The following is a 20,208-nucleotide window of genomic DNA, read 5'->3' on the forward strand; positions in this document are numbered from 1 at the left end:
TTACTTGCATAAAGCATCACAAGTGATTTAGTAGAAGTCTGGGCTGGAGATGAGAACTTTAGAGCGGTCACATATAGGAAAGGCAATGACAATGGACAGATTGGAGACTGGGTTAAGAATGGAGTCATGGGGGACTGCAAAAATTAAGGAGTGGAAGAGATGCCAGGATAAGAGATTAGGAAAGAGTAATTATGATAGTTTAGATATATCAAACACTTACTATGTCCTAGGCACTGTGCTTTAGATTATCTCACTTACTCCTCTTCACAACTCTATGGGGTTCTGTTATTATCCCTGATTTATAGATGAGAAAATTAAGACTCAAAGACTTTAAGTTCTTTGCCCAAGGTTGCACAGCTAGCAAGTGGGAAAGACAGGATTCGAACCCAGCTCTGATTCCAGAATTTATGCTCTTAACTTCTAGTAAATAGGCTCAGAGATGCAGGAGCAGAGCCAGGAGAGATGGTGATGTTATGAAAGTTAAGAGAGGAGAGAATTTAAAGGAGAAATAAGTAGTCAACATGACAAATGCCACAGAGAGATAAAAAAAATTGAGGATTAACAAGATCCCATTGGATCTTGCAATTAGAAAGTTTGAGGCAAACTTGCCTGAGTAGTTTCATTAGCAAAGTGGTAGCAGGGGCACAGATTGAAGTAGTCTGAAATGCAAATGGGAAGTGGGGAAGTGCAGACCTCTTGAGGAGCTTGGCATTAAAAAGGAGAGAGGAAGAAGGTGGAAGTTAGAGGAGCTTAGTCAAATGAGCCTTGCCTGGAGGATCCTGGATTTATGTCAGCAGCAGTATTGAAAGATCAGTGTGGTGAATCACAACCACGAGGGCAGACAGAGGGGGATGCAAGTGAGCTCTGAGATGTTTGTGTTGTGGGGTGGGGTGGGAGGGAGGTTGGGAAGAGAGGGCTAGAGGGTTTGGATCTGTCCAGGGTACTGGGAGCGAGGGACCTGCCAACAGCTTAGTGGCAAGTAGGAATGGTTGGCGATGTGAGTGGTGCAGTAGGACCCGGACTCAGTCATGGGTGGGCACACAGACAGGGACATGGTCCCCAGGCAAGAAGGCTGCAATCCTCGGTAGTCTATCTGGGTCTGGGAGGAACATAGTGGCAAGGGAGCCTTCTCTGAGGACTTAGGTATAACTTCAAGGAGGCTGGGTTCCACTTCCTCATAGGCATCTGAGACTGGAGCCTTGGGCTGGGAAAGATGAGGGGACAGGAGTCTAGATTAGAGCAGATCCTGTGGGAGGAGGGCCTGGATTGTGTAGGAAGGAGGGTTTGGCTGGGGGTAGTGCCCAGGGATGGTATACTGGAGGGCAAGGGCCTTGGAAAAGTTGTGTTGTGGGGCAAGGGTCCAGCTTCAGGCAGGGCTGATGGTGGGTGGTGGGGAGGGGGTGCACTCACCGGACTCAGGGCTGCAGTATCCCTAAGGTACTGGCCTAGGACCCGGTGCAGGTCTGGAAGTGAGGGCCACACGGCATGCCTCATGCTCCTTGGGGAGAAGGAAGAGAAAGAGACTGAGTCATGAGAGTGAGTTGGGAGGGAGGAGGAGGGGACTCAGGTGGGGCAGTGGTGGGAGGCAGGAAGGTGTGGGAGTAAGGTTTGGTAAGAGTGTAGTTAAGGCAACAAAGTAGGGTAAAGGAGCATAGGTGCAAAGGAAACCTCAGGCAGGGGAGGGAAGTCAGCTGTGGGGAAGTTCCAAAAATGTCCTCAAACATTCCTGCTTCAGGGCCTTTGGACTCTCAGTTCTCTCTGCCTGGAATGCTCAATTTGTTCCCTCCCTTCATTGAGGTCTCTCCTCAAATGCCATCCCGACAGAGGCCTTCCCTGACCACCTTGTCTAAAATATACCACCTCCCTTCCCCAGCACCCTCTATCTCCTGCTCTGCTTTATTTTTCTTTATAGCAGTTGACTTATTGTATATTTATTATATTATTATATATATATATTTGCTTTTGTCTGTCTCACCCCACTAGAATATAAGCTCCATGAGAGCAAAGAGTTTGTCTAGTTGCTCGCTCCTGTATCTCTAGGGTGTCAAACAGTGTCTGGCCCATAGTAGGTGCTCAAGAAATTAGTGGAATGCATGAATGAAGAAAATCAGTGGGGCTTAATATTAAGTTACTAGGGAAGGTAGTCTCTCTGGGAAGAGTATGGGTTAAGGTACGTTGGCGGAACCTCCAATTCTTTAGGCTCATATTTCCACATGGAGGGACTTTAGCTCAACATTTCAGGCCTCTTCCGTGACCTCACTCATATCTTTCCGTGGGAGAAGGAGTGATTTATCTGGCAAATTGGGGAAAAGGAACTGTGTATGTCTGCTTCAGCAGCACCACCTCCCTCCTCTCCCCCAATTTTGTTGTTGGATCTGGGTACCTGCGTAGAAGCTACATTCATCTGCTCATACATATGAGTAGATTAAAAGTTCGAAGAAAGACATGTTCAAGGAGAGATAGGAGCCCAGAAGAGGGGCATCTAACCTGGCCTAGGGCCATCAAAAGAGGCTGCCTGGAGGAGGTGCCTTCTGAGCTGAGTCTTCCAGAATCAAGAGATGTTACCAGTTGATGGACTGAGGTGGTAAGGATTCTATCCTTTATGTTTATGACTTCCAATGACATTTCTCCTCAGCCTTAGTCTTCCCACATAAACAAGTCATTCATTAATAACATTTATTTAAGGGCATGCTATTTGGCAGGCACTGTACTGAAGATCTAAAGATGACCGAGTAAGGTAGAGGGAAGAATATAAAGAAAGAAATGCAGTAAAAGGCTACTGGTGCTATGATAGAAGTCTGTACTCTGGGGCACAAAGAGAGTAGCCAATAGGGGAGAGTTAGGAAGGGTTTCCTAGGAGTTGATGAAGAAAGTTATTTAAAGATAAATGGGTATTAGTCATCCAGGGAGGATATTCCTGGCAGAGGGGACATTATGTGCAAAGGCACTGAGAAATAAAGCAGCCTGATTGGTGGAGGAAATCACCAACGGTCTGGCAAGACTGATGCACAGGATGGGCGGGCGAGGGTGGAAATACTGGCAGGGGCCAGATTTTGCGGAGTCCTGCTTGTCATTGGAGAGTCTGGATTCTACCCTGGGGAGCTAATAACGAGATTTAAGGAGGGGAGTGACAAGTCCATGTGCGCATCTTAGAAGGATAATTCTGGTGGCTGTGGGAGGCTGGATTGGAGGGAGAAGAGGCTCTGTTTCAGCGCGTCAGGTAGTGTCTGTAGGGCTAGAGAAAAGGGGCCCTTGTTTGAACGAGGTTTAGGAGGTGGGATGACCAGACCAGACCAGACAGGAGAAGCAGGAGGGAGGCGCCTAAGTGTTTGGTTTGGGTGATGGGTGGACAGTAGCCTTTACTGAGATGAAGAGCCAGGAGGAGGGGCTGTTTGAGGTGTCCAGTATGGTGGGCATGTTAGAGTTAAGGAGGCGGTGCGACTCCCAGGGGAGACGTGCGGGAAGCGGCTGAAGCCACAGGTGTGGACATGCGGTTGTCCGGAGGGCGGGTGTCATTGAGTGACCCCGGGATGCTTGTTTAGAGGCCTCCGGCCCCGCCCGATCGCGGCCCCGTCTCCCGCCTGGCTTGGGCGGTACCTGTAGTGAGCAGGAAACTGCCACCTCAGCAGCAGCAGGCCCAGGAGGGCGCTGAGGGCCAGCACCAGAAGCAGAGCCGTCACCAAGGAGATCCAGGCTGTGGGACAAAAACATTCAGACCTTGGCATCCCCTGGCCGGAGCCCCGCCCCAGATCCACCAGACCCCGCCCTGGCTCCGCCCCTCGCGCCCTGGGGCGCCACTGCCGTTTGCGCAGCCGCAGACCGGTGCGGCCGGAGCCCCGCCCCTCTCTGATCCGGCGCCTGTCCACTCGCGCAGCCGCGTGCCGCCTTCGCCCCGCCGGGCCCTCACCGGTTTCGGAGGCGGTTTCCACTCTCACTGGGTCGGACCAGGCGCTCCATGGACCTTGGAAGGTGGGGCCGTGGAGCCTGGCGCGCAGCTGTAAACGGTAGCGAGAGCGCGGGCGCAGCTCCAAGGTCCCTCCCTGGGCCCCGAGAGGCGGCTCCAGCACCTGCGCAGAGGAGAAGCGAGCGTGTGGTCAGGCTTCCGGGGCCGGCGGACCGGCGTCGAGGCCTCGAGAGCCCGGCGTCTGTTTGACCAAAATCCTACCGCTTCGAATCCCCACGGATATCCCTTAAAGAGCCTTACTTTCAGAAAACACACATCCCGGCGGAAGTTTGCAAGATAGAACATCCCGACGGAGAGCCTCTCCCCTTGGTGGCCTCTCCCTGCCCAAGACACACCCTGTCTGAGAGAACGGCGTCCCCCCGCCCCCACGCTCTGACACACAGACCTCATCTGCACGGAGAGCTACTAATCCTGACCCATGTGTACAACAGATACATAGGATACACTCCGACAGAGATCCTGGTGCGCACACACTGATCAGGACACACGGACATCCTGGCAGAAGTGCTCACCTGAACTCCAGGTTCGGCAGTGGGAACGCAGACACACTTAGATACTCAGGCCCGCGTGGACCGTTCACAAAGAACACGCATTTAGCAGAAGATGCCAGAATTGTGCTAGTTGGGGGGAGTGCAAGGACAGAATCCAAGCAGGGGGGACGAGCATCATGTGTACAAACAGGGAGACTTTATTAATCATTTAGCAAACATTTATGGACTGCTTGGGATATGCCAAGCATTAGGCTAGGCCCTGGGGAAAAAGAGAAATGCAACGTGGTCTCTCACATGTCTAATGAGGAAGACATCCCAACAAGTAAATAATTACAACAGGTAATTAGTGTTGTAAATAATGTAAGTAAAGCATCATGGGAGCACGAAGAAGCATGTAATGTGGCATGAGTTGCTTGGTTGGGAGTTACAGAGTAGTTCAGTGTGCTGAGAGCGTGGATGGGCAGGCTGGATGGTCAAAGATGAGGCTAAGGCGGTGGTAGTTAGGATATGAGGACGTTAGTACAATAAACTCAACTTACTTGTTGGATTAATGGGGGAAGGGACAAGGGAAAAGGAAGAAGAGTAAAAGATGGTTCCAGGCTTGGGTAATTGGGTAAGTGGTGGTGCCATTGCCAGAGACAGGAAACAGAGAAGTAAGTTTGAGAAAGAAAGGCTGTATGGTTCCATTTTATTAAGTTCAACAACAGTCAAAACTTATCAATGGTAATGTTAGAATAGTGGTTACCTTGGAGGGAGGAGTGTAACTGTAGGGGGCATGAGGAGCTTCTGGGGCACTAGAAATAACCTATATGTTGATCTAGGTAATGGCTCCATGGGTGTATACACATGTACAAATTAGTCAGTTGTATATTTAAGATTTGTGTACTTTATGTAACTTGTACTTCGATAAAAAAGTAAAATAAGTTTGGGGAGGAAGATAAATTCAGTTTTGGATATATTGAGTCTGAAATGCCCCTGGGGGCTTTTAGGGAGAGCTGTTAGTAAGAAGTTGTATATACATGTGGCAAATGAGAATAAAAATAGAGAAAGAAACTAATTAATGTATATTGAGCCCCTTCTGTATGCTCATACTGTCAGGCAATGTGCTAGATATTTATATATTTAATTTTTACTACAAGTCTAGAGGATAGATAGCTTTATTCCCATCTTACCAATAAGGAAACTTAGACTTCAAAAGTTTAAGTAATTTGCCTATGGTGTAGAAGTTCCTTTCCATATCCAGATTGGAATGGTAAGTTTGGGATTGTTAATGTATAGTTGTTAAAACCACGGAATTGGAGCATTTACCTAGGGAGAGCATATATATTTATCTAGAGGAGAAAAGAGCCTAGGAAGGGACTGTAGGGAGCACAACACATTAAAGAAGGGTGGAAAAGGAGGAACCAGGAAAGGAGAATGAGAAGGTTCAGTCAGAGAGGTGGTATGAGTATCAGGAGAGATGGAGATCCCAAAGGCAAAGGGAAGAGAAAATTTTAAATGGGAGTAGTCAGCAGTGTGAGAGGCCAAAGAGAGATGAAGAGAGCAGTTGAATCAGATAATTATAGATGTATAGCCCCAGGCACGGATACACAGACACCTTCGCTCCTGATCACGGACATGGTGAAACTCAGGAATACGCTGTGCGGTGACTTTTGTGAGCATTTGTTCCTTGACCGTACCTTCCAGTCCTGATGGCTTTCTCCTGTGTATCGGAGCTGATAGCAAGTCTCTTGGGCTCCCCAGGATGACGGGTGCTGCCACTCCAGTTCCAGCTGCCCGCTGGAGACCTCCCTCCAGTGAAAGTTTGGAGTGGGGATGAGCACTACAGGGACGTCAGCAAGGACTGGCCTAAGCCCTTCTGTGCATGAGACATCATGCTCCCAGGGCCATGGGTCAGAAGTGGGACATGGGGTCAGGTGCAGGAGGGGTGGGAACTATGTAGGAAGAAAAGGGAAGAAAGTTCTTACCAGCCTGGTGGATCCAGAAAGGGGAGCCCAGGTAGCTGTGAACAGCACCCTGGGCTGTGGTCACCTCCACAAGGGTGTGGATAACACTGTCATTTCGTGACTTGAAGTGGCAGCTGGCGAACTGGGAGGGCTTTAATCCTCGATCTTTCTCCTCCTCTTCACACTTCTCCCAGATGGGCTCCCTAAAAATCAGCCCCACAGAGTCATTGAATCAGGCCTGCCTCAGAGACCACTCCTGGTACTCCCCATCTCACCGGGGCCATGGCCTCCACAGATTATAATCTAACTCCTCCCTTGGATGGGCCTCCAGGGCTTTCTCTGTTGTGAGGCCATCGTGTTTTGTCTTCTGAAGTTTGCTTTGGTGCCCAGCCTCTTTCTCTTAAGGAAGGAGGTAGATAATACGTGAATACCACATGGGCTATAGAGGTCAGGTCTGGGCTCGTTGGTGTATAACTTTGGGCAAAATACTTGATACATCTCTGCCCCAGTTTCCTCATTTGTAAAATGGGTTAATAATACCTACTTCACAGGATTGTTTCAAAGATTAAAGAGCCTTCATCTTTCTGGAGGAAAACGTCCTTATGTTTTTCATCTCTTCTCAAACACCAGCCCCTTTCATCACCTCTACGTGTTATTTTACTGTCAGATTATTACAACAGCCCCCTCACTGGCTTTTCTGCCTCCATTTTTGCCACTCCCTTCCGTTTCTTCTCCACATGGCTACCAGAATTTGCTTCCAAAACGTGGATCTGATAATGTCCGGCATCTGTCACAGATCCATGCATTTATTTTGGTCTTTATCACTGCCACATTAGATCAAACCCCCATTATCTCTTGCCTGGATTAAGGCAAACTTCTCACTGGTGATCCTGCTTCTACTTTTACTTCTTCATAATTTCACAGAGAAATATAGCTTTTAAAAATATAAATCATACCATGTCACTCTTCTGCTTAAAACCCTTCAACGGCTCCCCATCCCACTTGGAATAAAATCCAAACTCCATACCAGGGCCTACAGGACTCTATATGATTCAGTTCCTCTCTACCTTCCCGTTCTCATCTCCTACAATTCTCACACCAGTTGACCACCCTTCATCCACACGAGCCTTTTTTCTGTGCTACAAAGATGCCAAATGCGCTCTTTTTGCGCTTCACCTTGCCCTAGATTGCTCTGACTCTGGATCTTCACGTGACTCATTGCTTCTTGTTACTTAGGTCTCAGCTCACCTGTCACCTCCTTAGTGAGGCTTTCTCTGACCACTAGTCTAAATTAGCACCCCCTCGTCCTCTTACTTAATCTTTATCATGTAACCTTGTTCCGTAATTTCTGTATTTGTTTGTCACCCCTTTCTTTCCCCAGACTAAAAAGTAAGCCCCAACAATGCTGGAAACTTTTCTGTTTTGTCACTCTATCCCCAGTGCCTGACACGTAGTTACCCTCAATAATTGTTTTTTTTTTTTTTTCCTGAGGAAGATTAGCCCTGAGCTAACTGCTGCCAGTCCTCCTCTTTTTGTTGAGGAAGACTGGCCCTGAGCTAACATCTGTGCCCATCTTCCTCTACTTTATATGTGGGACGCCTACCACAGCATGGCTTGCCAAGCGGTGCCATGTCTGCACCTGGGATCTGAAGCGGCAAACCCCGGGCCACCGAAGCAGAACGTGCGCACTTAACCTCTGCACCACTCGGCTGGCCCCAATGATTGCTTATGAACAAATGAATCATGTCTCCTTCCTGATTGTAACCCCTAAATGGCTAGCTATTACTAAAATCATTTATCACTTTATGTATTCATATGTTTAGTCATTTATTCAACAAATAATTGATACTGTGTGCCAGACACCGTGCTTGTCCCAGTGAATATGTAGAGGAATAATCCCCAAGGAGCTCTCATTTCAGTGGAAGAGGCAGAAAAACAAACAAATGGTATTTTTCTATGATGTCTACAGATCCTCAGGGAAGATCATCTGACCCAGGCTGGGAGGGTCAGAGAATACTTCCTGGACAAGGCAGTGCTTGCACTGAGTCTTGGACTATAAATAGGACAGACAAAGGGGATAAACAGGGATCCCAGGCACATGCTTGTGCACAGATAAGAGCTATGGTGCTTCGGGGGAAATTCTAAATGGTGCAGAATGCTTTTAGCATAGAGGGCCTGGTGATGAGTGGTAAATGTGAGATGGCAGACCAAGGTCATGGATGGCCTTGTGGCCTTTCTAAGGAACTTGAACTTAATCTTATAGTAATTATGGAGACATTTAAGGATTTTAATCAGGGAATTGTCCTAATTAGCTTTATTCTTTAGGAAGATCACTTTAACTGCAGTTTGTAGGAAAGAATTTGTGAAGGTGGACTAGAAGCAGAGAAATCCATTAGGATACTGTTGTGGTTTCCACGTGCAAAGTGATGAGGATCTGAAAATAGGCTTGTGGCAGCAATGAGGTAGAGGGAAATAGATGGATTCAAGGGATACTGAAGAGCTAGAAATAATAAGACTGTTTCTGATTGGACCTGGAGGGTGTAGAAATGGTGGAAGTCCAGGGTGATCTCCGTGTTTCCGGCCTGGAAAACTGAGTTGATGGTAGGATGGACAACAATAAGAGGAGGAGCAGGTTTTGGTAGAGGAAATGATGACTTCAGTTTTGCCACCCTTTAATCCATTCACAGCACCTCCATATTATGGAAATCTGTGCAGTTATTAAAAGGAATGAATTACATCTTTTTGTAATGATCTCCAAGACATATTTTTAAGTAAAAAAGTAGGTTAACAAAACATATCTATAATGTGATCCAATTTATACTGAAAATTAAATATTGTCTATAGACATATGTAAATGCATAGAATAATTGGAAGAATACATTAAAACTGTTAATAGTGGTTTTTTTCATTAGTCACTCATTCAACAATTTTTTTACTGATCTTTACTATGTTCCAGGCACTGTGGTAGAGGTGAGAAGACTTCGGTGAGTAAAAATAGACGCTGACTTTGCCCTCATGGATCATGTGTGGTCAAGATCAGCCTTTCTCAACTGGAGTTCTGAGAGAGAATTCTATTATCAGTCAAATAACCACATAAAGTATAAATGTAAAATTGTAACTATGAGAAGTACTTAAGGAGAGGTACATGGTACAACAAGGATATGTAACAGTGCTATTGGACCTAATGAGGAAGGTCAGGGGAGGGTTCCCTGAGGAGGTGACATTTGAGTTGAGATCTGAAGGATAAGCAGAAGTTAAGTATAGACAGGAGGGCTGGGTAAACAGCACGTGCAAAGACCCAGATGCAGGAGGGAATATGGTAGACAGGAGGGAACCAAAGAAGGCCAATACTGGGGCATAGAAAGCAAAAGTCACCATAGTGTAAGATGAGCTGAAGGCATAGTAGGGGCTGAGTCTTTTAGAACTTTATAAGGCCATGATAGAGTTCTTTTCTCTATCGTAAGATCAGTGGGAAGCTATTGAAGATTTTTAAGCAGGAAGAGTTATTTTTATTTTTTTGGTGAGGAAGATTGTCCCTGATCTAACGTCTGTGCCAGTCTTCCTCTATTTTGTATGTGGGACACCGCCATACCATGAGTGGTGTGTAGGTCTGCGCCTGGGATCTGAACCCGTGAACCGCAGGCCGCCAAAGTGAAGCTCCCAAAGTTAACCGCTGTGCCACCGGGCTGGCCCCAAGGGAGTGTTATGTTTATTTTTGCACTGTTAAAAGATCACTTCAGTTCCCGTGTGGAGAACAATTTGGAGGATTCAAGAGGCGATCAGTTAATGTCTTCTCAGTAGCCCAAGTGAGAGATGATGATTGCTTATAGTACAATAATGGCAGTGATGAGCAAAAGTAGACAGATTCCAGAGATATTTAATAGGTAAAATCAACAAGCCTTGGTTATAGATTGGACTTGGAGGGAGTGACAGATCAGTGAGGTGTTTGGTGGAAATTCTTGAAGGCCAGGTGAAGTTTTAATTGGATTTGATAGAAGGTGGAAAGTTGCAGTACATATTTGAGTGGGGAAAAGCCATGCAAAGTTTGAATTTAACAAAGGTCACTCTGTCAGCAGCATGGGGGATAAATTGGAGGTGAATGAGAATGTAGGCCGTTGCAGTGGTCCATGTGAGATGATTAAAGCTGAACTAAACCAAGGCATTTCCAGTGGGAATGGAGAGAGGGTGAGAAGATGAAATACCCGCTGGAGGATGACAGCATGGACACCATTTGGTTTGGGGACAAGGGATGGGAATGAAAAGGACCAAGAACAATCTCTCCCTTCTTTTTGCAGTGTTGTGCCCTTCTCCTATGACATCAAGCGCAATCATCGGTTCAGCTCTCACCTGTCTCTGGGGCAGCACCGTGCTCTGCTGTGGTAGAAGAAGCCTTGGGAGCTAGCATTGTCTTGTTGTTGCCACTGACAGGTAACATTCTTCAAGTCCAAGGTAAAGCATTGTAGTCCGATTTCCACTGAGGTCAGAGAAGGAAGTCCCATCAGGGCCCATGTGCTCCTACTTTATGGGACATCCAGATCATCTTTACACACATAACTTAGAATATTTACTGCTATTCTTTGTTCTCTCCCTGAACATAGTTCATTCTGTCCAGTGGTAAGTTTGAGGTCATCAGGAAGGACCATGGTTCCCAGAGCTTCCATATCCAGCCCAGGCCTCCCCAGAGATCTTTTATGTCTCTTCCCCATCTTCCCATTCATTTGTTGACTCACCTGCATCTCCAGGCAAGTCCACAGTCACAGGGAGGGACCAGGATCCCCAGGAGCCAAGGAGGGAAACCCCATCAGGTTGGCTACGCAGCTGGAGCCAGTAGGAGTTACCAGGCTGGAGCCCGGAGATGAGGCAGCTTCCACCCGTCACTATCAGAGATGGAGCCTTGGAAGAAGAATCCCAACCTCAAAATCTGGGTCAGCCTCTCAGCCAAGACAGCCTCCATCTCTTCTATTTGAAGCCCCACAGCATGCCTATGGAGAAACGCTCAGTTCCTCTGGATGGATATGCACACAGACGGGGGCCAGGTTGGTGGGTTTCAGGTGGTGTTCAGGGCTTTTAGGGAAATTCCCATTAACCTGGAGGCCTGAAGCTCTCAACTTTTTCGGTGTGAATGACCCAAAATTGGAGATCTCTAAATAGACATGGCTCCTGAGGGCTAATCAGAGCTTGTACTAACTCCCCAAGGGCTAACCCAGTCTGGAATCCCCAAAGTATGGCCTGTCCTTTCTTGGGGCAAAATTGGGGTTAGGAGATAGGAGGTGGAGCAGAAGAAGGCCAGGATACTTCTCTAGTTGGGGAGGTCTGCTCTGGTCCATCCTGTGGGGGCATCATGGGCTGAGCACATGGTGGCGGGTCCAGAGCTGGGGCTGGATTTGGCCTCCGCAGAGCTGGGCAGCAGGTATCTGTGGGCAGCAGCTGCATGACTGTGGGACCAGTGGAGTTCCTGGGATCCTTGGGGCCATAGCGGAGTTCGTACCTCAGAAAGTCACTGATTTCAGGAGCGGGGGCCTTCCAGCTGATCTGAAGTTCCCCTGGCTGGCTCCCGCCCATGGCCTTGATGATACTGGGGGGAGCTGGCTCTCCTGAGGGCAAGACAGGGCACATCAGAACTCTCTTGAGTGCCACAGTCTACAGGTCAGTCCATGGTCCGCTAGAGAAGGGTGTTGGAAGCTGGGTTGAGGGTAGCCCCTGAGTTCTAAACCATCATAGGCCATGGCTCACTTGGAGGGCAGGACAGGGCAGGGCTGGAAGGCTCCTTATCCTGTTCTCCTTTTCTCAGAACAGTGACCTCATTGCAGGTTTGTTAGACTTAGTGCTCCTCAAGAGCAGGGATCTCTTTTTATCTCTGTACTCTTGTCACCTAGCACAGTGCCTGGCACATAGCATGTATTCTGTAGCTGTTGAATGAGTGAGTAAGTGAATAGGTTATTGATGGGAGGACCAGGGTGTCTCTGGGGTGAAATGAAGTCTAGCTCTGGATGCTAAGGTGGGCAGAAATGACAAGGGGGTCTTGAGGTGCCTCTGGAGGTCTGGTAATGAAGGGCATCCAAGTTGTCCTGAAATTGCACAGACCATTCTAGGAGCTGGCCTGGGAGCAGCAGATAGAGCAGTAGGGTGACAGGAGGATGGTCCTTACCTACACTGTCCACAAAGAGCACCTGCTGGGTCAGAGTCTTGTTCAGAAACACATTCTTCACCCAGAGGTGCAGTGGAAAGAAGAGGCGAACTTCATCCTGGGCTGGAAACTTGCACTCGTATCGGGTTCCAAAGGGGAGCACACTCTGGGAAGTCAGGGGGCAGGCACGGGGCTTCTCCCTGTGGGCATAGGGGAAGTCCATTCTTCCTGCGTTACCAAATGCCCAGCCATGAGGACCCAGGCCTGGGCCCAAGACCAACTTCTGTTTCCATTAGTACCATTTTTCTTCTCAGTGCCTGGGATGGGTGGGAATAGGGGTTGTGTAGGGGCTTAGGATGGCTACATCCATCCAAAGCACATCTGTTCATTAGGTGGCTACTTAGGGCATGTGCTTGCAGTTGTCCTCTGATAGGGGCCAATGGCAGGGAAGCTACTGGAGCAGGGGTCAGCTGAGGTCAGGACAGGGCAGGTACAGGGGAGTGGGGCACAGCCCAGCACATACCCTGAGTAGGCATACAGCAGCTGGTATGTTCCAGTGGGCGTTGCCTCTTCCTCAACCCAGGAGCAAGTGAGGTCCTCAAATGTTCGAGAGAAACATTTCAGGGGCTTTGAGTGCGAGGCCAGCGAGGAGGCATCTGAGGAACAGCTGGGGAGTGGGCTCTGGGTCTTCCCAGGCATGTTTAGGGGAAAGAGGAGGGGACCAGTGGGAACCTTCTACCTTGCACCCCTCCCAGGGCTCCCTCTCCCTGAGCATAGGTGATCTCCACCCTCCACACACCTCACCTGGGCTGGTGACTTGTGCCAGATTTTGGGGGGCCAGGAGGAGGCAGGAGGTAACCGTCAAGAGGGCCCAGAAGGGCATCTTCTCCGGCACTGTGTGCCTGCCTTAGCCCATCCTCCCTTCAGGAAGCCGGGCCCCAATCCCCTCCCGGGCCAGCCCCTCAGGTTCCTGTCAGATACAGCCCCACGTCCTGTCCCTGTCCCTGCCCCTGTGGGGCCCATCCAGACCACACTGGGGCCAGGGGCCAGGGGCCAGGGGAGGGGGAGTGGGAGTGGGCAGGGTAGGAGGAATTTGAAAGAGAGGATACAGGCCTTTTGGTGGAGGGAGATGGGGGTGACATTTTTGACCACGTACCAAAAGGAGACTAAGCCTCTGTGTGTGTCTCCGTTAACTCTTGTAGAAGGGCGTCTGATGAACGAGAACACCAACATTTCTGAGCACTCACCCTGCTGCCGTGTGTTAAGCACTTTATTGACTCAGCTAATCCTCACAATAGTCTTATTATTTCCCTTATAGAGATGAGGAAACTGAGATGCAGAGAAGTTAACCATTTGCCCAAGATCACATACCTACTAAGAGGTAAAGCTCAGGAGGTCAAGCTTCAGAACCCAAGCGCTTAACAGCCGTGCCATACTACTTACTGGAGGTGTAATCAGCCGCTAAACGACTGTCTGCCTCACAACCATGACAAAATGGTGGCTATTTCCACTTTAATAGGTTCTGTAACATGCACGATGAGCACATTCTCCCTGGGACTGGACGTGTTCCCTCCATTGCGGGCGGCCTCCACAGCTACCTTTAGTCCTTTGCTACTCAAAGCGTGTTCTGTAGACCAGCAGTAAAAGCATTACCTGGGAGCCTGTTAGAAATGCAGACTCTTGGGCCCCATCCCAGACCTACTGAAACGGAATCTGCACTTTACCTAAATCCCCAAATGATTTGAATACACGTAAAAGTTTGAGAAGCGCTGGTCTTCAGTACTTTTATCTGGTTGGCTCAGAATCATGGGATGGTTGGCTTCATGTCTTCAGGTCATACTCATCTTCTCCACTTCAGTAGTAGAGGAGTGAGTATGATCCCTTCTGTGAAGCCCAGGCCTGCTCCTGGGAGTGCTGTAACTCTGGGTGGCCTTTATGCTAACTCTCAGAAGCTGCAACTCTTGCATGGTGTTGGGGGAGTGCATGCCACATGAACTCCCACATTTAGCCCCTCTGGCTTTGCTGGGGCTCCCATTGCTGGCTCTATACACTACGTGTCCTCAGTATCACCTTTCTGTCTTCCTCTTGAATTAATGTTATAATAGAGAGAATTATGGGTGTGGGGAGGGGGGGTAGATCCTCCTGTGAAGTCTTATTTTCTCTGCAAGAAGTCCCTGAGCCAGGTTTGTCCTGATTCCTGTCCAGCTCTCTTACAAGGACCAGCTTCCTCTGCCCAATAGGGATGACTTTGGATGCTTCCCCCAACCCCCAATCAAGGGCCATCCAACCTCTCTCAGGTCAAGTGAGGGGGGAAACACAGCTTTGATGTCCATACAGTCCCATGGCTTTGATGCTGTCATATGCTGATGACTTCAAAGTCCATATCTCTAGCCGTGACTTTCCCCTGGGCTCCAGATTTGGATCCCCAACTGCCTACTTGGCATCTCCACTTGCATGTCTAATGGTCATGTGATATTTAAGATGGCCAAAATCAAACTCTTGATTCTGGTCCCCACCCCTAAACCTGTTTTTCTTCCCCTCTAGTCTTACTCACCTCTGTAAATGGCTCCACCATCTATTCAGTTGATCAAACTCAAAACCTCAGGACTCCTTGATTCCTATCTTTGTCTTACCTGACATTCAATTCATAGCAAGTCTTGTGAGATATTCTTTCAAAATGTACTGAATCAGAGCACTTTTTGCCACCTCCACTGCTACCATCGTGGTCCAATCTGGGTTACTGCAGCAGCTTCCTAACAGCCTCCTCTCGTACCCCCTCAGTCCATCTTCCAGGTAACGGAATAAGATGTTTAAAATGCGAATCAGACTGCACTCCCCTTCTTAGAACCCTCTAATGATTTCCTGCTGCACTTTGAATAAAATCCAAACACATCCTAAGGGCACGCAAGGTCCTGCCTGACTTGGCCCCTGCCTGCGCAGATCCCATCTGGTACCACCATCTTCTTCACTCTCAGTCAGCCACAATAACCTCATTGTGTATCTCATCTTAATCCTCATCAAACTCAACCTTCCTGCAACATGATCTTCTCCTACTTCCTTGGGTTCTACAATGTGTCACATTCTCCTGGTTTCCTCCTACCTCCTGGAACAGTCCCTCCCAGTTTCTTTCTCTCTTTGCTTTTTCTCTTATATAGTGCTGTTCCTCAGGTGTCCTTTCTTCACCCTCTATATTCCCTGAGTTCTCTCATGGCTTCAATTCCATCTATATACCAGTAACTCCTAAGACTTTACCACTCTCTTAAATTTCAAATTCTTGGTTACTTATTGGATGTCTTGATTTGTTGTTCCAAAGGCCCTTCAAACTCCCCAAGTCTCAAATAGAACCATCACTAACTCCCATACATCCTTTTGGATCTTCTCTTCCTATGTTCTTTATCTTACCCTAGGTTACCTGGGCATCTAAGCCTGAAACCTGAAAGTTATCCCCAAATCTTCATTCTCCTTCCACTCCTGCATCCAAGTCTTACCAAGTCCTGTGACTTCTACAGGGATGCAGCATAATAGTGGTTAAGGATGCAGAGCCCACAAGACAAGGGGCTTGTCTCTAGCTGTCGGAGAGTTGAGTTGGGGGCTTTCTGCTCCTGCGTGGAAGGAGGTCCAGCTACCTGTCACTTTCTCATTTTTCTCCACTTCCACACAGCGGGGAAGAGGTCATCCCCAGTCTTTTCCTTCTTTAGCATTTCAAACAGGAGCTGGAATGGACCTAGGGGAAAGGTCTTAGGTCTGCTGACTCTTTCAACAAAGAGTCCAGCAGGTTCCTTAAGGTCCAGCCCCGGTCAGCAGGCTTAGGCTTTTCTGTTGGGATATAAAGCCAAAGCCCGGGCTCATACAAGCCTGTATTTGATTTGATTCTCTCAGCTGTTGCTGAGAGAACTCGAGGGGTTGCTGGATGACGACTGGCTCAGGCAGGGGTGTGCTGGTAAACTGCTCTCTGGGGGCGGAGAGAAGGGAGCCCTGTTTTGTAGCATTTGCTGCTTCTTGTGGTGGAAATACTCCACTATGGCCAATTTTGAGCTACTAACATGATGTCACTGAACAGTGATTGGGAAGAGAATTGAGCTCTCATGAGCCCGTCCCTGTGCTCTTGCCCTCTATCTCCAAATTTTCCTGGGTTTCCCAACACCTGCCGTTTTTCTCTAGTCAGAAAGTCCGGGATAGGTAGCTCCAGGCTCTTGGAGTCTCCGTCTCCCCATCTCTTTCCCGACATTGCCAAACTTCTCTCCAAAATGATTATTCAATTTATGCCTCTAGCAGTGGGTAGAGCACTGTATTTTCCCCACACCTTTGTCAGTGTTGTTTTCAGTTTGCCACTCCGATAGTCGACAAAAGATATCTCCTGACTCAGTGCTTTTTCTGAAGCTCAAATTCACTTTTATTTTTTCCCTCATTAAAATCCTTTCATGGCTCCACAGGATCCTTTGGACCAAGACTCATCTCTCGATACTGGAACACAAGCCCTTTACCTTTCATCCTCCGTTCCTGGAGCCTCTCCCTCACAACGCTGCCTCCGCCACTTCTCAAACTCGGTCCCCTCCCTGCCGCAGGGCCTTGTTTCCTTGCTTCCCCCACGCAGGACCCTCCGACCTCTCAGCCTGTTGGAACTTTCTTTGTGATTCAAGGCCTGTGCCCAAATCACTACTTTTGGGGATCTTTTCTTATCCCCTAACAATACATAATGGGAAAAAGCCCCCTAATTCCAAATAGAGAAACGAAACTTCACATTCCTTTCAGAGCCCTCGTAGCTCTTTCGTGATCAGAAACAACTTGGTGAGCCTTTGGGCCTTGATTGGAGGAGTTAGAGAGCTAAATTTGCTGAATATGAAATCACTGAGAATTTTGGAGCGTACTGTGCTAACTCCACAGATAAAGGAGGAGGGTAGTAGGAGAAAGAGAGCCAGCTGAGGAGAAGAAACTCCACCAGTGAGAAATTCCAGTAGAAAGACTGCTGGAAGGAAGTTTCAGAACAGTGGTGCCTAATACTCAGTTTTAAGTTTACTTTCTGTTCTGTGAATGCTTAGCTTCCCTGGAGCATCCCCAAACATTCAGTAAAAGTGTCCTACACACAAAACCGTATGTTCACGGTGTTTTAGGAACAAAGGCAGAAAGATAGCCATAGCTGTGGAGTCGAGAGAGGCTGGCAGCCACAGCAAAGGAGCAACCCAGTGATCAAGAATTGAGCAAGAGGGGCCAGCCCAGTGGTGCAGCAGTTAAGTTTGCACGTTCCGCTTCTCTGGACCTGGGGTTCGCCGGTTTGGATCCTGGGAGCAGACATGGCACACCGCTCGGCAAAAGCCATGCAAAGCCATGCTGTGGTAGGCGTCCCACATATGAAGCAGAGGAAGATGGGCGTGGATGTTAGCTTAGGGCCAGTCTTCCTCAGCACAAAAGGAGGAGGATTGGCAGTAGTTAGCTCAGGGCTAATCTTCCTCAAAAATAAATAAATAAGTAAATAAAAGATTAAAAAAAAAGAATTGAGCAAGAGTGGGGATTCAGATTGAGAGGTGATCATGAGGACATAAACCCTTAGAGAGTCCTAGTAAAAACAGAGGAGGGTGTGGACTTCCTAGAGGATGTGGAATAGGGACTGAGCTATTCCAATGGGACATAAATGGAAAAGATGACCCTAAAGCATGCAAGCCTCGAGGCCATTTGGGTTGCATACACAATCCGTCCTTCAGTCCCTCCAAACTTTTGCGCCTCTGTTGGGGTCCTTTTATAAGTAAACAGCTGTGCTATGGCTCCACCTTACCTAGACAGGATATGAACCCTGCCAAGTGGGGACTGTCATCTTAACTCACTCCTTCGAGGGTAAATGTTGAGTGGGAGTGGGCCTGCCTCTTCCTGCCTGATTCCCTATCCTGCCCTTGTCCCACCAGCTACCATTAAGGAACACTTGCTCTTTGCCAGCACTAGGCTACTGAATTGTCTCGTGTCATCACTCGATGACTCTATTAGGTGCCCTTGTCCTTACTTGAAAGAAGAGAAAGGAGAAACTGAGATGGATTAAATGAGTTGTCTGAAGTCACTAGTAAGGGCTGGAGCTGAGATTTAAATTCAAGTCTGTTTGACTCCAAAGCCTGTTCTTTTAACTACTACATAGTCACTTCTGACTAGGTCCACTGTTTCCTCCATTTTATTCATTTATTTAACACTATGTGCCTGCACAGGGCCTGGTGTGAGCCTCTCCCACAGTGTGAGGCTGGGTTCAAAACAGGCATTAGGAGAGGCTTAATTCAAGTAAATGGGAAAAGGCCTAGTAGGTGCCTAGCAATGACCCCAAGCGAGAGGGCTGCAGGGGACCCAGGTTGGTCAGGCCTCCGTCCTCCTGAGAGGCCCTTACTGAGCCTCTCTGAGCCCCGAATCCAAGGCCTGCTGAGGAAACATGGGGAACAGCCCACTACAGCCAGACTCTGGTGGGCCCGCCCCACCCCGGGAGAGGGCCGGGAGTGAGATAAGAGGATGCACAGCCCATGGGAGGAGCCTGAGCTGCCCAGAGGGCCATGCAGGAAATCACCCCTTCCTTGGGGGCGAGAGGGAATGACTCAGGGCTGACTCGTGGGAGTTCCGTTTTTGTGGCCAGGCTGGGCTGCAGTGAGGCCCCTTGGAGAATGTGCTCGGGTTCACCTTCCCCAGCCTCTAGCTTCATGAGGCTTGAGATGTATGTCTTGGCCTTCCCTACTCCCTTTTCCATTGTTTCTCTGGAAACAAGTTTGTGTTGCTGAGCTGGTCTCTTGTTCCAACCTCCCCAACCCAGCCATCCCCTGTGAGAACGTAGACATAGGGTGAAACAGTGAGGACTGAAGCCAGCGGGGGCCGGGCAGGCGAGGCTCAGGCTAGGTGCTCTGTGCCTAGACCGCCTTGTCTGTAGTGGGGCTCTGGGTCCTGCGGGGCCACAGTGGAAGTGTGGGGCTCTTCTGCTGGGGGCTGGTGCTCTTGAGGCTGCCCTTAGCTCAGGACCTAGCATGTGTCTGCCATCAGCATATTAGTATTGAATTTGAAAGTTGTATTACACTGCAAACTGGTCCTTTTTCCCCGTGACAGAGAAGCAGCATAGCATTGCGGCTAAGAGAGAGACTCTGAGCCAGAATATCTAGGTTTGAATCCCAGCTTGCCATTTACCAGTTGTCAGACTTTGGCTAAGTTACTTAACCTCTCTGAACGTGTTTTCTCTTCTGTAAAATGATGATGCTAATAACAGTACCTCCCTAATACAGTTGTTGAAGATTGAAGGAATAAATATGGACAAAGTGCTCAGAATAGTGCCTGGCAATCAAATGCCATGTGAGCAGTAGCTGTCTTTGTTCTTTTGGTGGCTGGCTCCATCACCCCAGTCATCTAAACAGAAGCTTGGCAGTAATCCTAGACTCTTCTGTTTCCTTCCACTCCCGTATTCAACCCCTGTCCATTCTTTCACCTCAATATTCCTTCTGGCTCATCACCGCCACACCATTGTTTCTCGCCTGTACAACTGGAATAGTTTCTCATTGATCTCTTGCCTTCAGTCTCTCTTTTTTTAATAGCTTTATTGAGATATAATTCACATACCATACGATTCACCCATTTAAATTGTACAGTTCAATGGTTTTTAGTATATTCACAGATATGCGCAATGACAGTCAATTTTAGATCATTTTTATCACCTCAAAAAGAAAGCCAGTA

At 48.3% G+C, this 20,208-nt stretch overlaps 1 protein-coding gene and 1 long non-coding RNA gene across 4 annotated transcripts in view; one reads left to right on the forward strand and one right to left on the reverse strand.

The window, feature by feature from the left end:
• Positions 1-13,904, reverse strand: MPL (MPL proto-oncogene, thrombopoietin receptor). The gene is made up of 12 exons (XM_014867507.3): positions 13,333-13,904; positions 13,052-13,184; positions 12,550-12,728; positions 11,697-11,995; positions 11,132-11,294; positions 10,749-10,875; positions 6,423-6,604; positions 6,135-6,277; positions 3,908-4,067; positions 3,598-3,694; positions 1,411-1,498; positions 1-1,204 (listed from the first exon to the last, which is right to left on the reverse strand). The coding sequence occupies exons 1-12, from the start codon at positions 13,409-13,411 to the stop codon at positions 917-919; spliced, it is 1,938 nt and encodes a 645-aa protein (XP_014722993.1). The 5' UTR covers positions 13,412-13,904; the 3' UTR covers positions 1-916.
• The window catches only part of LOC106847923 (uncharacterized), a 23,972-nt gene continuing 7,793 nt past the window's right edge, over positions 4,030-20,208 (forward strand). Inside the window, exons 1-5 of one of the 3 annotated variants that reach the window (XR_011503442.1) lie at positions 4,030-4,794; positions 9,358-9,385; positions 10,697-10,829; positions 11,144-11,437; positions 13,847-13,909. This is a non-coding gene — a long non-coding RNA (uncharacterized lncRNA). The remainder of the gene's footprint in view (positions 4,795-9,357; positions 9,386-10,696; positions 10,830-11,143; positions 11,438-13,846; positions 13,910-20,208) is intronic. The other 2 variants (XR_011503439.1, XR_011503440.1) reach the window with 2 other exon arrangements.

The sequence above is a fragment of the Equus asinus genome, chromosome 5, assembly GCF_041296235.1.
Source record: "Equus asinus isolate D_3611 breed Donkey chromosome 5, EquAss-T2T_v2, whole genome shotgun sequence".
NCBI classification, from domain to species: domain Eukaryota; kingdom Metazoa; phylum Chordata; class Mammalia; order Perissodactyla; family Equidae; genus Equus; species Equus asinus.